The 14,151-nt window shown below is 37.1% G+C and overlaps 3 protein-coding genes across 4 annotated transcripts; all 3 read left to right on the forward strand.

Moving 5' to 3' along the window:
- Window positions 1–2,710: 2,710 nt before the first annotated feature.
- Window positions 2,711–4,117, forward strand: LOC111453075 (dof zinc finger protein 2-like). Its single transcript, XM_023094016.1, has one exon. The coding sequence runs from the start codon at window positions 2,950–2,952 to the stop codon at window positions 3,943–3,945; it is 996 nt and encodes a 331-aa protein (XP_022949784.1). The 5' UTR covers window positions 2,711–2,949; the 3' UTR covers window positions 3,946–4,117.
- Window positions 4,118–5,655: 1,538 nt separating this feature from the next.
- Window positions 5,656–7,435, forward strand: LOC111453073. Of its 2 annotated transcripts, none has more exons than XM_023094015.1 (4): window positions 5,656–6,290; window positions 6,369–6,443; window positions 6,543–6,796; window positions 6,866–7,435. In XM_023094015.1, the coding sequence occupies exons 1-4, from the start codon at window positions 5,747–5,749 to the stop codon at window positions 7,052–7,054; spliced, it is 1,062 nt and encodes a 353-aa protein (XP_022949783.1). In that variant the 5' UTR covers window positions 5,656–5,746; the 3' UTR covers window positions 7,055–7,435. The 2 variants fall into 2 exon arrangements, with proteins under 2 accessions (XP_022949783.1, XP_022949782.1); XM_023094014.1 differs by having other exon boundaries at window positions 5,657–6,290; window positions 6,537–6,796.
- Window positions 7,436–10,109: 2,674 nt separating this feature from the next.
- LOC111453072 (probable disease resistance protein At5g66900) lies at window positions 10,110–13,111 on the forward strand. Its single transcript, XM_023094013.1, has 5 exons — window positions 10,110–10,933; window positions 11,011–11,423; window positions 11,498–11,853; window positions 11,932–12,140; window positions 12,222–13,111. Exons 1-5 carry the CDS (start codon window positions 10,288–10,290, stop codon window positions 13,037–13,039), a joined length of 2,442 nt encoding a protein of 813 aa, XP_022949781.1. The 5' UTR covers window positions 10,110–10,287; the 3' UTR covers window positions 13,040–13,111.
- The last annotated feature ends 1,040 nt before the right edge of the window (window positions 13,112–14,151 follow it).

Below are 14,151 nucleotides of genomic sequence, written 5' to 3' on the forward strand. Positions count from 1 at the left end.
ATGATATTGTCCAGTTTGAGCACAAACTCTGTGATTTTACTTTTGGCTTTTCTAAAATGTCTCAAACTCATGATCATCTCTTTCAAATCCTTGAAATAGTGGGAGAATAGTAATGTTTGTAAATAGTTGATATGAAAAAGAAAAAGGAAAGGAAAGAGGGAGGAGGGGGCAGGGCACATGCAAAAGCTTATTGGTTTGGAGAGGGAAGACATGATAGATGTATGGGTGGTGGTGCAAGGACGATTCTTTCCATTTCCCAGCTTTTGTCACCTTTGGACATATCCTCTAAATCTTCCTATACCCATTATTTTTATTTTTATTTTTTTATTTTGAAAAAAGTGAGGTTGGTTTGAATAATGAAAAAAGAAATTAGGAAATTAGACAAGGGAATTGGGTGTTGTTGACATTATGGAAACGACAGAGGAGGCAAATTGAAAGGGGGAAGGGAATGTTGGAAAATAACAATAATAATATTGGATGAAAGTCCGCTAGTTTACGAAAAGATTGTGGTTTATAACAAAGGAATACTATCTCTATTGGTACGAGATCTTTTAAAGAAACCCAAAGAAAACTACGAGAACTTGAATTCAAAGTTGAGATAGACGAGAGTTTCAATTAATTGAAAAGGGGTCCATATAGAATGTGGGATTCCATCACATCCCATGCCATGCATTCTTGTCATGTCATTTCATATACCACACTCACCAACTTTACTATTATTAACCTTTCATTTCTCCTTCATTTATCACTTTATTATCCACAAATCTTCTGTTTTTTCTTTAGTTATTACCTATAATCCCAAATTATAACGCAACAAAAGGATATTCAACTTTTTCTAATTGAAAAATTATTTGTAAATTGAGGTTTGATAGAGATATAGAATCAGTGTCCGTTCTTGTCTCACCTATTGAAACATTTTAAAGTATTATCATAAAAGTCAAAATATACATAGTTTACCCTAAAATCAAATGGAAATTTTCACTATTACTCAACCACACATTTTAGTTGTGTGTTCAGTAAGTGACATATATTGGTTAGTAATTAGGAGGGAAATTGAAAGGGAAGAGGGGAAAGGGATGGAATGATAAGAGAGTTGAAAGAAAAAAGAAAATAGAAGAGGGGAAGAATTTTCAGAAAGATTCGGTAAATGGAATTGGAAAATGAAAGAGAGTGAGAGGAGAGAAGGTGATTGAAGGAAGGGCGCCCGAGGATCGAGGGAGCGACCTGGGCCCACCCAGACTGCCCCTAACTGACCACCAGGACTGCCCGACACCGATCGCTGACTCACAAATTCAGAGTATCCAAACCTCTCGTCGTTTTCTATTTCCACTGCCCGTAATGACGGGCAGGGAGGGGGTACCCTCTGATTTTAACTCTCCCTCTCCGGACGGCACGCGCGCTCAGCTACCTCACTCAACTTCCTTCCCTCCACTATTTACCATTTACATTTAAAAAATAAAAAATAAAAAAATCTTCTCATTGCCCTAATTTTTACTTTTCAATCCACACAATTTATTTTTTAATTAATTAAGACATAATGGATAAATAAAAAAACATTAAAATAATTGTCGTGTAACTTAAGGGATAAGATTTGAACTTTGATATCATTATCGATCAACAACATGGAACCAAAAAATTGACCGTAACACTTTTTTTTAAGATTATTTTAAATTAAAAGATTAACCTCTAATTAAAACTATAAATAAGTGATTAATGTTGGGAAACAAAGATTTTCATGAAATTTTTTAAAAAAATGGTAAGATAAGAGTAAAAAGACTGCTGATGTGTCGCATTCTATGTGTGTCCTAAGTATGAGTAGTCAATGTCAGCTACAACACAACAGCCACCATCATCTTTTATTTTTTTATAACTGTACTCTAATTCCTTTCTTTATTATAGTTACTGAATTTCTTTAATATTTTTCAATATTTATGTACAGTCTCGTAGCTTTAAACGCTTTTATTAGTAAGAGTTTTTCATACTCTTGTACGGACTGCTTCGTTTATCTCTTCAATCAATGTGAGGATCTCACAATCTACTTCTTTAGGGTCTAGCGTCTTCTATGGGACACTAAAACACCGTCAAATGTCTAGCTCTGATACTATTTATAACAACCTAAGTCTATTTGATTCGTTACATATCACCGCTCAACTTTAATAAAAATATTGAATCTTTTCCAAACCCATTTTCTTAAATTTCTTTAATTACGGAGCAAACTCGTAAACAAATATTTAAATTCTTTAATAATAACATAAAAAGCATAAAACTGAAATCCCACTACAAAGACAATGATGCTGCCAAAAGAAAAATCTAGCACTAACCAGTGAAATAAATATGTTTTTTTTTTAAAAAATAAATTCTTTAATTAGTTGAACACACGTGTAAATGAATTTGATGAGAAGAGGATTAAAGTGAATGAAATTGCAGCTGAGACGATGAGTACCCATAGCATGCAGCTGGTGGTTGCTTTTAGGTGTAAGGAGGGCGAACTGGATGCCCTCTCCAGAGGGTATGATGCCTTTAATCTGTGGGGTCGTACCTCCACCTTTACCCATACTTCCAATATCCTCACATACTTTTATACCATAACCTTTCACATTATTCAAGTTTCTTTAAACTCACTCCAATCCATTGATTCAATGCAAATTAAGGGTATGACCCAGGTGAGCATCAACCACTAGAACCCTAAAAACTGATCCTGTCTTTCCTTTTGTTTCTATATAATATCCTATATATTTAACTCTTTATCCTCTTTCCACTCCCAAAATTCCTCCATTTCTTCTCTCTCTCACACTCAAAAACATTGATCCAACAAAACCCACTTTCTTTATCTTTTTTCCACTAACTAAAAAGACCCATTTCCATTTCCTCTTGCCTTTTCTTTTCTTTTGATTTTGGATTGTTCTGAAATCCAAAAGAAAAAAAACCCAAAAAAAAAAAGAAGATACAATGATCCAAGAACTATTTGGTGTTTCAGGGCTTTTAGCTGCAGCTGGAGACACCAAAATCTCCACCACTAATGCTTCTTCTATTCTTGATTCTTCTTCTTCTTCCCCTTCTACTTCCCTCTCTGCCGTCGCCGCCACTGCGACCACTGCCGCCGGCGCTGCCACCACGTCAGCAACCTCCTCAAATTCTGAAGCTCAAAACTTGCGGTGCCCCAGATGCGATTCTGCAAACACCAAATTTTGTTACTACAACAACTACAATCTTACTCAACCTCGCCACTTCTGTAAGACATGTCGTCGTTATTGGACCAAAGGTGGGGCCCTCAGGAATGTTCCCATTGGTGGTGGGTGTCGGAAGAACAAGAGCGCGGCTGTGGTCGGGAAATCAGCGGCTGGAAAGATGAAAACTTTGTCGTCTGAGATATTGGGCCGGGTCGGATTCGGAACTGGGTCGGCGTTGGATCATGAAATAATGTCGCCCACGCAAATTCTGTGGGGTTCGCCGCAGAATTCTCACCTTTTGTCTATTTTGAGATCCGCCACCCAAAACCAAAACCCTAACCCTAATAACCTCGTCGGTTCCCACGTCAGCAACGACCCACCGGGGACGGCAGCTGCCACTGCCACGGCGACGCCGTTTCATGCTAGGACGATGGGTTTCGATCCGGCCACTCATATTTCTTCTCTGGGGCTCTGCAGCTCTTACTGGAGGAAAAATCAGAGCCAAGTTCATCCCCAACAAAATGGGATTCCCCACGGCGGTGGAGATCAGGTCCAGGGCGGCGCCGGAGGGATCCAGGAGCTGTATCAAAAGCTTAAGTCTTCATCGAGCAATTATTTCAGCAACGGGCAGCAGGGATCGGTGGGAGTAACGAATGGGGGTACGGCAGCGATGTTGGAGGCAGCTCCGGTGGGCGGCGGCGAAACAACAGGTTACTGGAATCCAGCCTTTTCTTGGTCAGATGTTCATGCTAGTGCTAATGAAGCATATCCTTGAACTAAAAAAAGGAACAAAAAAAAAAGGAGTGTGTTTTATTTTCCCCTAATTTGGCTATTTGTGTTTTCCATATTAGGATTTATTTTTGTGTGTGTTTTTGTGCTTGGGTTTGTGGTGTATCAAATGAATGCCTTATTTAGCATCAATGTTTAAATTAAATTAACTCCATCCAGTTAAGATTAATCAAACCATCTTTTTATGCATTTGATATTATATTCAAGAATTTTTTTTTAAAAAAAAAAATAAATTTGAAACCCAATAAAGTTTCCATTCAACGTTCAAATTCTTCTTACTTTTTACTTGTACTACTTTTATGGAGAAAAAAAAAACAGAAAAAAGCTCACATATTTTCCCCATGAACATGAACACATGGACCTCTAGTTCAACATAATTAGAGTATATTAAATTTAATAAAAATACACGTATAGGTAGAAAAAATACCCGTATAAAAAGTCGTGTAAAAGAAAAGATTTGTGACAATATTAGAACTTCAGGCACATGTAAAGGCTTGGACCCATAAGATACCCAACAAATTAGGCATCTAAACTCTTGGGACCTAAGCTCTGTGAAGTATTGTATTGTCCACTTTTAATGTAAGTTCTTGTAATTTTGTTTTTTTTTGTTTCTTTAAAAGGCTTGATATAAGTGGAGAAGTATTCTTGAGTTACTTATAAACTCATGATCATCCTCTTAATTTACTAATGTGAGACTGTCATCTAACAATCTTCCTAGCCTCGGTGATTATAAGTTCCACCTCCAAGAGATGAACACAAAAAATCAGTCTCCCGATCGATATGAACATTATTTCAACATACCTTAAAGTTCTGACTTGCTCAACAACCATAAAGAGGTAAGCTGGAATTTGCGGTCCGTTTGAGTAGAATTGTATTGATGCAATTAGTTCAATGGAACTCGATCTAAGGCGTCTAGAATTGACCCTAAATTAAATTTTCTAACAAATCAGAACTTGGAGCTGAAGTTACAAGATTGAGCAGATAATACCGGACATAATGACGTGAGACTGCATACGTAGGTTTGGAAGACTAATACTTGTTGAAGTTTTCCTTGGTTTTAAAATAAAATAAAATAAAATAAAACTAATCATTATTATTATTATTTTAAAAAAAAGAAGAATCTAGAACGCATGATTCCGTCATTACTACCTGGTCATGATTTTAGATTTTTTTTAAATAAATAAATAATAATAATAATAACAACAACCACCAATAAGTTTAGTTTTTTTTTTTTTTTTTAATAATAATTATTTTTCTTTTTTCTTTTTATTCTAAAAATAACGAAAAAGTCTTCCAAACCTTAATTTCTTAAAATGTTATTTTCAAAACATTAATTAATTTAAGAGTTTAAGACTTTAAATACAAATAATTTGAAATTCATAAATACACATTAATATATATACTTAAAATTCACAATTAGAATATTCACAATAATATATCTCCTAAATACAATAGAAATATCTCTCAATATTCCACGCGCTTAAGAATTGTATTTTTTTTCTTAATATTTTCGAATGTTAATATTTTATAGATATTTATACGTAGAGAGAGGTGTGGTGAATGTGAAAACACAATAGGAAGTAGTGAATGTCAACCACGCGCTTAACGCTTATCAAACTCCGAGTATTTTTTGAATTTCCTGACAAAATAATATTAAAAAAAAATAATAATAATAATAATGTTTGGACATAGCTGGGAAACTCCACGAGTTGGCAGATGCGTCCTATTAATTCAGTTTGGTTGGAGGAATTATTTTGAGGTATTGGTTGAATTTGGAGAAGGCAATAATGGCGGAGGGTCTGGTGAGCGGGGCTGTTCTGGGTGCGTTGTTCGGAGAGGTGCTGAAAGGCATATTGGATTTGGCGGAAAAGAGCATTCATTTCAAACCTGTGGTGGAGGAGATGAGAGGGCAGTTAGAGTTTCTGAGATTAGTGATCCAACAGCTTGATGATGAGCATAGCGGGTTCCTTGATTCCGCGGAAAACACAAGGAGCTTGCGGGGAGTGATAGAGAAAGGGAAGAAACTGATAGGCAAGTGCGAGGGTGTGGATCAAAGTATTCTGAATTATCACAAGGCCCCATTTTACACCAAAAAGCTTCGCCAATTGGATGCTGAATTTGGAAGGGCGTCACAAAATTTGTTGTTGCAATTGAACTTACAGCAGTTGAGGAGGATATCTATGAATGGTAATGGGAGTGACAGTTCTAAATTGTTATTACAGAAGACCATGGAAAAGGTTATGAGCTTTGGTTGCTGTTGTAGCGTCTTCGGTGACCTCCCAAATCAAATCAAATTGCCCTTTCTGTTTTACCACAACAAGCGACTCAAAGGTACACAATTCTACAACACTGAAACGGAATGAACAAGAATGAACTTTGTTGTGCTTACTTGTTATTTTGTTGAGCCAGGAAAAGCGGGTCCAAATCTCGGTGATGCTATGCTGGGTTGGGTGGTCGAGCACATCAAAGACAACATAAACCAAGGTGGGTATGAGATGAAAACTTGGTACCCATGTTTTGATTTGATTGAGTGGGTCAGCAAATTAACGAAATGGGCAATTGTGGTTACATTGGTAGAAGCAGGGAAGAGCAGTGGAGAGGACGATAAAGGGTTGCATAGAAGAGTTGAAGAGGCGATAGAGAGGTTGGGAGATGGTCGGTTTGAGAAGATATTCCATCGGACGTTTGAAACGGTGGCCAATGAGAAGCTTCAAAACTGGTTCCGTTGTGATTTGGAGACGGAAGTTGGTCCTCTCAGAGGGGTTTTGTTTGTATCAACAGTAAAGCTTGCATTCTGCACTAACATCCATACTCCACACCCCAACCTCTATCTAAAGGTACTTCTTCTACTAAATTAAACCCAAAACTGTGCGGAGCTGTTATTACTTAACTATGGTGTTCCACAGGTAATTATACCATTTCAGCTCCTCAAAGGCGTTGGGAGGAACCCCTGCGATCAACAATACATACACTTCATCTCTGTTGATAACCAAAAATTTCAGTTCATCAACTTCCGAAACTACGAGGACGCCAACAAATGCGCGCAACAAATTCCAATAACACTGCCCACATGCACTCGCTGTAGGCTTCAATAAAGGAAAGCTTCAACTTGGACATCCCATCATGTCAGATTTCGTTAGTGTCCGTTGGTGGTTATGAAATTCGTGTGTTCTTTCTGGTGTCCATACCCTTGTAAGGAATAATCTATTTCCCTCTCCAATCGATCTGAGATTTCACAATCTAGCCCCTTGCCCGGTCGTGCTCGTTCAGAGCGTGTTGCCTGTGGCCACATACCCATGTCACTTCGAACCCTTTATGTTATTCTATGTTGTATTGTTTTATTATTGTATTTTCAATATGTATAACTATTTGGCGAAATCTTAATTGCTTCAAAATGTACTATTTGGAGGATGTGACTAGTTGTCTAATTCAACCTACCTGAAAAAGTTATATACTGTTTAAGCCGTTGTCGTTGTCTTTGCTTGCATGACATATAACACCGTTTTCAATCTCTCACTCAACCTTGCTTTCAAACTCTCTTTCAAAATCTCTCTTCTCAAATTAGAGCTAGAGGCTTGAGCATATGTGACTTGGCCGTAAGTCACACGAATACAAATTGGCTTAACTCACTTATTGTTGAGAAGTGAGTGTTGTGACACCCAAACAACTCCACCCATCATATCCTCTACCACACCTCTCTTGCTTTGGGCATGGAGAAATGTATTCTTTATGTATAAACTCAATGTGTGACTCCTTCTTAATCATCCTTTCCAATGTGTAATTTTGCTTTGGGATTATCCAAAAGACCTCATATCATAAATATATGATAATTCCTTAAATTAGTCCGCGTGGGACTCCCTCCTACTCATCCTCGACATGGTCAATGTAGAAAAACAAGTCATTGTCGTACTCGGGCGTCAATTTGATCTTATCTCTTATCCTCGTGAGTTAAGTTGCAGCAATTAAGTCATGAATCCACCACTACCACACACACACCATAGTTGAAAATTCAGCATCGTGTCTTGCTTTTCCAATTCTTAGAACGAGTCATGCTTCCCTGCTATTGGTTGCATTAAATGCAGTTGACTGGATCTGATTTATTGATTTATTTTAATTAATTAATTAATATATTGAAAATAAGATTTTAAATTAAAAAAAAAATGAAAAAAATGAAATTGAGGAAGTAACGAGCGACAACCACTCGTTTAACGCTCAATCCCTCCCATCAAACTCCGAGTACTTTTCAATTTCCAAACAAAATAATTCTTTTTATATTGAAAAAAAAAAAAAAAAAAAAAGTTTGGACATAGCCAGGAAACTCCAGGAGTTGGTAGACGCGTCCTGTTGGGTTATATTTTGGAGTTGGAGGGATCATATGTTTCCAGTTTGGGTTCAATTTGGAGAAGGGAATTATTGGGTTTTGAAATGGTGGACGGTCTGATAAGCGGGGCTATTGCGGGTGTTGTCGCCGAAGTGATGCTGAAAAAGTTGTTGAGTTCGACGGAAAGGGCGATTCGTTTCAAACGTGTGCGGGAAGATATGAGATACCGGTTACAGAATCTAAGCTCTGAGATCAAACAGGTGAAGCATGGTGGGTTCCTCGATTTCCCACAATACATGACGAACGTGCAGCAACTGATAGATAAAGGGAAGAAACTGATTGCCAAGTGCGACGCTGTGGATCGAAGTATTCTCAGGTATCCCAAGGTCCCATATTACACCAAAAAGCTTCGCAAATTGGGTGATGAATTGGAAAGGACCAAAACCGATTTGACGTTCAAATTGATGTTACAAAACTCAACACGTTGAAATCAGAGAGAAAAACATGGTAAAAGATGTGAGCTTTGGTTTCTCTTGTATTGCTATTTCCATTCATTACTTTTTTTTTCATATTCTGTTAATTTATTTGATTATAAATACACAACTTTCACACCAAAATTCGGGTTTTAACAAATATTCTCCTAATATTTTACCCTTTCCATTTAGCAACCCTCTTCCTTTATTTTCAATGACTCTTTGAATCCTCTCCGATTATTCTCCACCACCCCTACTGACTTTGATGCCACAGGAGCAATCACCATGATTGTAGCACGAATGATTACTCTTCAGCCCATACTTTTGACCTCTAAATCACCTTTCACTATACCCTGTACATACAACATCACCTTCTCCAACACAATTCGTTTTCCCTCCACCAATATAATCTTTTTCATTTTCTTCCCAATCTTCTCTTCATTCTTCACAGAAATCCTAGAAACCTTAAAAGGTGGTTAAAATTTTAGAGAATTATGGTAAATTACAAATAATACGAAAATAAAGTTTGCTTCAATATTTGAGAAAGTTATGAGCTTTGGTCGTAGTTGTAGTGTCTATGGTGACCTTCACACTCAAATCAAATTGCCCTTCCTTTTTTACCACCACAACTGACTCAAAGCTACACATTCTTCTTAAATGAATGAACTTTGTTGTGCTTACACGTTATTTTTTTTGGTTCCATCTTTTTGCTAATAACTCGTTATTTATCGTCATCAGTCTCACTATTTTAACTTGTCTATTAAATAGAGATTTTTACCTAATATAAAGAGGGTTTCGTTTCCCTCTCCAACCAATGTGAGATCTCACGATACACACGTTGCACAATGTTTAACTTTAATACTATTTATAACCGTCCAAGTAAGCCAACCACTAGCAATATTGTTCGCTTAGCCTATTACATATCGTCTGTTGGGGAGAGGAGAAATGTTTCGTTTATCACTCCAACCAACACAGAATCGAGAGTAAGAAAGAGAGAGAAAAAAAAAAGTGGAGTTTCAAGTTCTAGATTGAAGCGTAATAGAGAGTAAGAAAGAAAAGAGGCGATGAGTGTTAGATAATCATTGTATTAATGAAAATTTCTAAAGTTATAATCATATGTTTGAAATAAAGTATTAAACTCTTTTATCCAAAACTAATTCATTAAGGTAATTTTGATTTTCTTTTTTTAATTTAAGACAATATTAAAAAAAAAAATAAAGTGGAGAGGTATTCTCAATTAAGACTATAATTTAGCCTAATTATCAAGTTTATATCTTAATTTGAGAGAAGTTAAAAAGTTATGAGATAAACGGTCACTGTTCTTTGTTCCTTGAAGATGAAGCTGAAAGCATTTACACCCAAAAAACAGAATAAACAAAAATATGCGCTTTCTTATCAACTCAATAGGCTTTAATACATGGGAGGAACGATTCCATTCCCATCCCACCATGTTTGAAATTTCCCAAGATTCGATGGAGCTGCTTTCAAAGATTATTAAACCAGAACGAGGGGTTTGGCTGATCGGTAACAAGAAATGGCGGCGGAATTGCTGGGTGGAGCTGCTTTGGGCGCTGTGGTTGGGGAGCTGTTCAAAGCGGTCTTGGATTTGGGCGAAAGGGCCATCAATTTCAATCCTGTTCTTAAGGATATCAGTTCAAAGCTAAATGCTATAACCCCTTTGGTGAAGCAAATTGATGAGCTTAATGAGTACCTCGATATCTCAAGAGAAGAGACGGAGAGGTTGAGGGGTCTAATGGATGAAGGGAAGCGGCTGCTTCTCCAATGCGGCGATGTGAAATTGGGGAATCTTAATTATCTGAAGAAACCCTTTTACACACAAAAGCTTCGGGATTTGGATTCTGCACTCCGAAGCTTCATGGACGTTTTGTTGTTGCAGATGGCTAGAGACCAGAAGAAGAATCTGAAGATGATGAACCAAATGATGGAGATTATTTGCAGACTCGATAACAGAGGTGGGTCGAGCAAGGCTATGGATTTGATTGTGCCGCCATGTCTGGTTCCTCCGCTGCGAGAACAAACTGTTGGGTTGGAGAAGCCAGTTAAGGAGCTGAAGTTGAAGCTTCTCAAAAATGGGGCTCAAATGGTGGTGGTGACAGCTCCTGGAGGCTGTGGAAAAACCACACTGGCTTTGAAGTTTTGCCACGACAAAGAAATCAAAGGTACGCCAAAACCATTCTTTGTGAGGAAATGAACTTCAATTAAACAATTGGAGCTTTCTAATTTAGCGTCTTAATAGATATATTCCAGGGGAAGATCTTGTTTGTTGTAGTTTCAAGAAACCCAGATTGGAAGCTCATATTTAAGAACATAATTGAAAGCCTCAGAGGCATTCAATTGCCTGATTCACAAAATGATGAGCGTGCATTCTGCTATTTAGAATTGTGGCTGAAGCAAGCAGCTCAAAATCATCCTGTTTTGATTGTGTTAGACGATGTGTGGAACGGGCCAGAAGCTGAAGGCCTTCTTCACAAGCTTCTTCAATTGCCTCACTGCAAGATCTTGGTCACTTCTAGGTTTTCTTTCCCAAGATTTAGTGAGTCTTATTATTTGGAACCTTTGAGCCACGAGAATGCAATCAAACTTCTTCTCCTCGCAGCATCATTGGAGAAAGAAAGTTCTAAGCTCCCTGATGAAGAAACCATCAAAAAGGCATATTTCTGTAATCTGATACCTTTTACCTTTATATATCTATCATGTTATAGACAGCTGAGTTTGAATTTCAGATAATTGGGGGATGCAAGAGGCTCCCTCTTGCTCTGAAGGTAATCGGAACGTCGCTTTCCCGCAGACCGACGTCGGTTTGGAAGGTGACAGGGAGGAACATGTCTAGAAGTGGCTCAATATTTGATTCTGAGAAAGAGCTTCTTGAATGCCTACAGAGCAGCCTGGATGAGTTGGATGATAAGATGGTAATCAAGGAGAGTTTCATGGATTTAGGTTCTTTTCGCGAAAACCAGAGAATCTCTGCTTCAACCTTCATTGACATTTGCAGAGTTTTGTATGAACGAGATGAAACTGAAGCAATGGCCACCCTCGACGAACTATTCTCTCGGAGTTTAGTTAATTCTGTCACGACGAGGTTCGTGTTTTTCTCGGTTGTATTGATGTAAACAGAATAGATATTGATTCGTTTTGTGGGGTTGGTTGTTCATATCAGAGAATATGGATATGATGATGAGTTCTACGAACAGTACTGGTTCACACAGCATGATATTCTTAGAGATTTGGCTATCCACTTGATGAACTTGGAGCCCATAGAACAAAGAAAAAGATTGTTCTTGGATATCAATGGAAATGATGTTCCTGAATGGTGGGTACATCAAGAGAAGCATCCCTCCAATGCTCGCCTCATATCCATAACCACAGGTCTTTCCTTCTCTGTCTTTTCTTTTGTGTTCTTCACTTCCACTACTTCAAACTCAAAAGAACAGATTTTGACTGTTGCAGATGAGAGATTCTCATCAAGTTGGCCTGACATGGAAGCATCTAAAGTGGAGGTTCTGATTCTAAATATTCATTCAAGAACTTACAACTTGCCTGGATTCATGAACAGAATGACTAAATTGAAAGTTCTGATAATCTCAAATTTTGATTCTTTTCCAACTGAGATGACAAGTGAAGATAATGAACCACTCAACTGTTTACCAAGTCTCGAACGAACTCGGTTCGAACGGATTTCGGTTCCTCTCTTCAGTAATCCAAACCAGAAACCACTGATAAATCTGCAGAAAATATCGTTCTTTATGTGTAAATTTGGTGAAACCAAAATCTGGGATTTGATGCCAAACTTGGTGGAGATATCCGTTGACTTCTGCAAAGATTTGAGTGGAATCCCCAACGGGGTGTGTGAAATTGTGAGGTTACAGAAGCTGAGTATTACAAATTGTCATGGACTATGTTCCTTGCCAGAAGACATAGGAAAGCTGATTAATCTAAGAACACTGAGGCTTAGATCCTGCATTCATTTGGAAGAGTTGCCTGAATCGACGACAAAGCTTCGGGGATTAGTCGTGCTTGATATATCGAACTGTGTCGGTGTAGCCAAGCTTCCTGAGAAGATTGGTGAGTTGCATGAATTAGAAAAGGTTGACATGAGGAACTGCTCAAGCTTGCGCAAGCTTCCATTGTCAATCAAACATCTGAAAAAGTTGAAGCTGTTATGTGATGGAGAGATTGCAGAGCGGTTGAAAACGGTTGCTCCCCACCTTGCCAAACAGGTCAAAGTGCACCAGGAACAAGCCAACCTCGAGTGGCTGGGTTTATGAACCATTCTTTCATTTCTTTATTTATTTATTTTTGTAAGAATATTCGCTAAAAAGTTTATATTAATGAGAATACCGTACATATTTTATTATATATATATATATATATATATAATAATCCAATAAAAATAATTAAATTAAATGAACTTACTCAACAAATATGAATGGTTGCAAGAAGAAAAACGAATAAAAAGATCCCTTTTATTTCTCTGCCGTAGAAATCTAGAGTGGGAAACACGTAGATTTATCATAAATGAAAAGGAGAGAATAAAATGTGTAATTTTTTTAAAATGTTTATTTATTTATTTATTTTTACTTTTTCTAAAAATGAAATATTAAAAGATAGGGGAGACAGTGGGCACTAAAAAATGTAAGAAAATATAGAAGTGATTGTGGCGAAACGTTCATGTCTTGTAGCTTTAAATTTTTATTTTTGTATTTATGATATAATATATTCTAAAAAATAGTAACAACTATTCTTTTTTAGAAATTTAAAAATTATATTTTTATTATTTAATATTCAACAAAAGGTATATCTAATTTTATTTTTAAGATGAATAATATAAATGTCATAAATGAGTACATTTCCCATTTTGGAAACAAAAAGCTTGTTTCTTAGTCAGTAGGATCTTCTCCCCCACCCTTTCCTATTTTATTTTCTTTTTAAATTAAATCAACAAAATTAGTAGCCCTATAAATTTGCGAGGTCAAGTCGAAAGAAAAATACAAAAGAACAATATTTACTAGCAAAAATGTTTAATCTGTATACGTTTGTTTGTCGTAAAGATTTAGAAGTGCATGAATGGATGATGGGGTCGATTGATTGAGCAGTAACAGGCATTGAGGAATAACAAAAGGGCGACCATGAATGGTAGCAACTAGTTTGAAGTGTAGTATCAGGAACTCAAATTTGGGGTAAACAGAGCATAATGGCCTTCAAAAGCTGTAACACCACACCCATTGCTTCTTCAGAATCTGTGTGTTCTTCCCATCATCATCTTCAGATGCGTGAAGGCGACAGCGACACCACTCCATTATGCCTTACGTGCTTCTCTGTGTGATTCTCAAGCTCTACAGCTTCCTCCTACTTTTTTTTTTTTTTTTTTTTTTCATAT

This window comes from Cucurbita moschata, unplaced genomic scaffold (genome assembly GCF_002738365.1).
Source record: "Cucurbita moschata cultivar Rifu unplaced genomic scaffold, Cmos_1.0 Cmo_Scf00015, whole genome shotgun sequence".
In the NCBI taxonomy this organism is placed as follows: domain Eukaryota; kingdom Viridiplantae; phylum Streptophyta; class Magnoliopsida; order Cucurbitales; family Cucurbitaceae; genus Cucurbita; species Cucurbita moschata.

Excerpts from the sequence above, each read along its gene's own strand:
- LOC111453075 (XM_023094016.1), top strand. The coding sequence starts at position 2,950 with ATGATCCAAGAACTATTTGGTGTTTCAGGGCTTTTAGCTGCAGCTGGA.
- LOC111453073 (XM_023094014.1), top strand. The coding sequence starts at position 5,747 with ATGGCGGAGGGTCTGGTGAGCGGGGCTGTTCTGGGTGCGTTGTTCGGA. Across the intron at positions 6,291-6,368 it reads CCACAACAAGCGACTCAAAG|GAAAAGCGGGTCCAAATCTC; the intron begins GTACACAATTCT and ends TTGTTGAGCCAG. Across the intron at positions 6,797-6,865 it reads ACCCCAACCTCTATCTAAAG|GTAATTATACCATTTCAGCT; the intron begins GTACTTCTTCTA and ends GGTGTTCCACAG.
- LOC111453072 (XM_023094013.1), top strand. The coding sequence starts at position 10,288 with ATGGCGGCGGAATTGCTGGGTGGAGCTGCTTTGGGCGCTGTGGTTGGG. Across the intron at positions 10,934-11,010 it reads CCACGACAAAGAAATCAAAG|ATATATTCCAGGGGAAGATC; the intron begins GTACGCCAAAAC and ends GCGTCTTAATAG. Across the intron at positions 11,424-11,497 it reads ATGAAGAAACCATCAAAAAG|ATAATTGGGGGATGCAAGAG; the intron begins GCATATTTCTGT and ends TTTGAATTTCAG.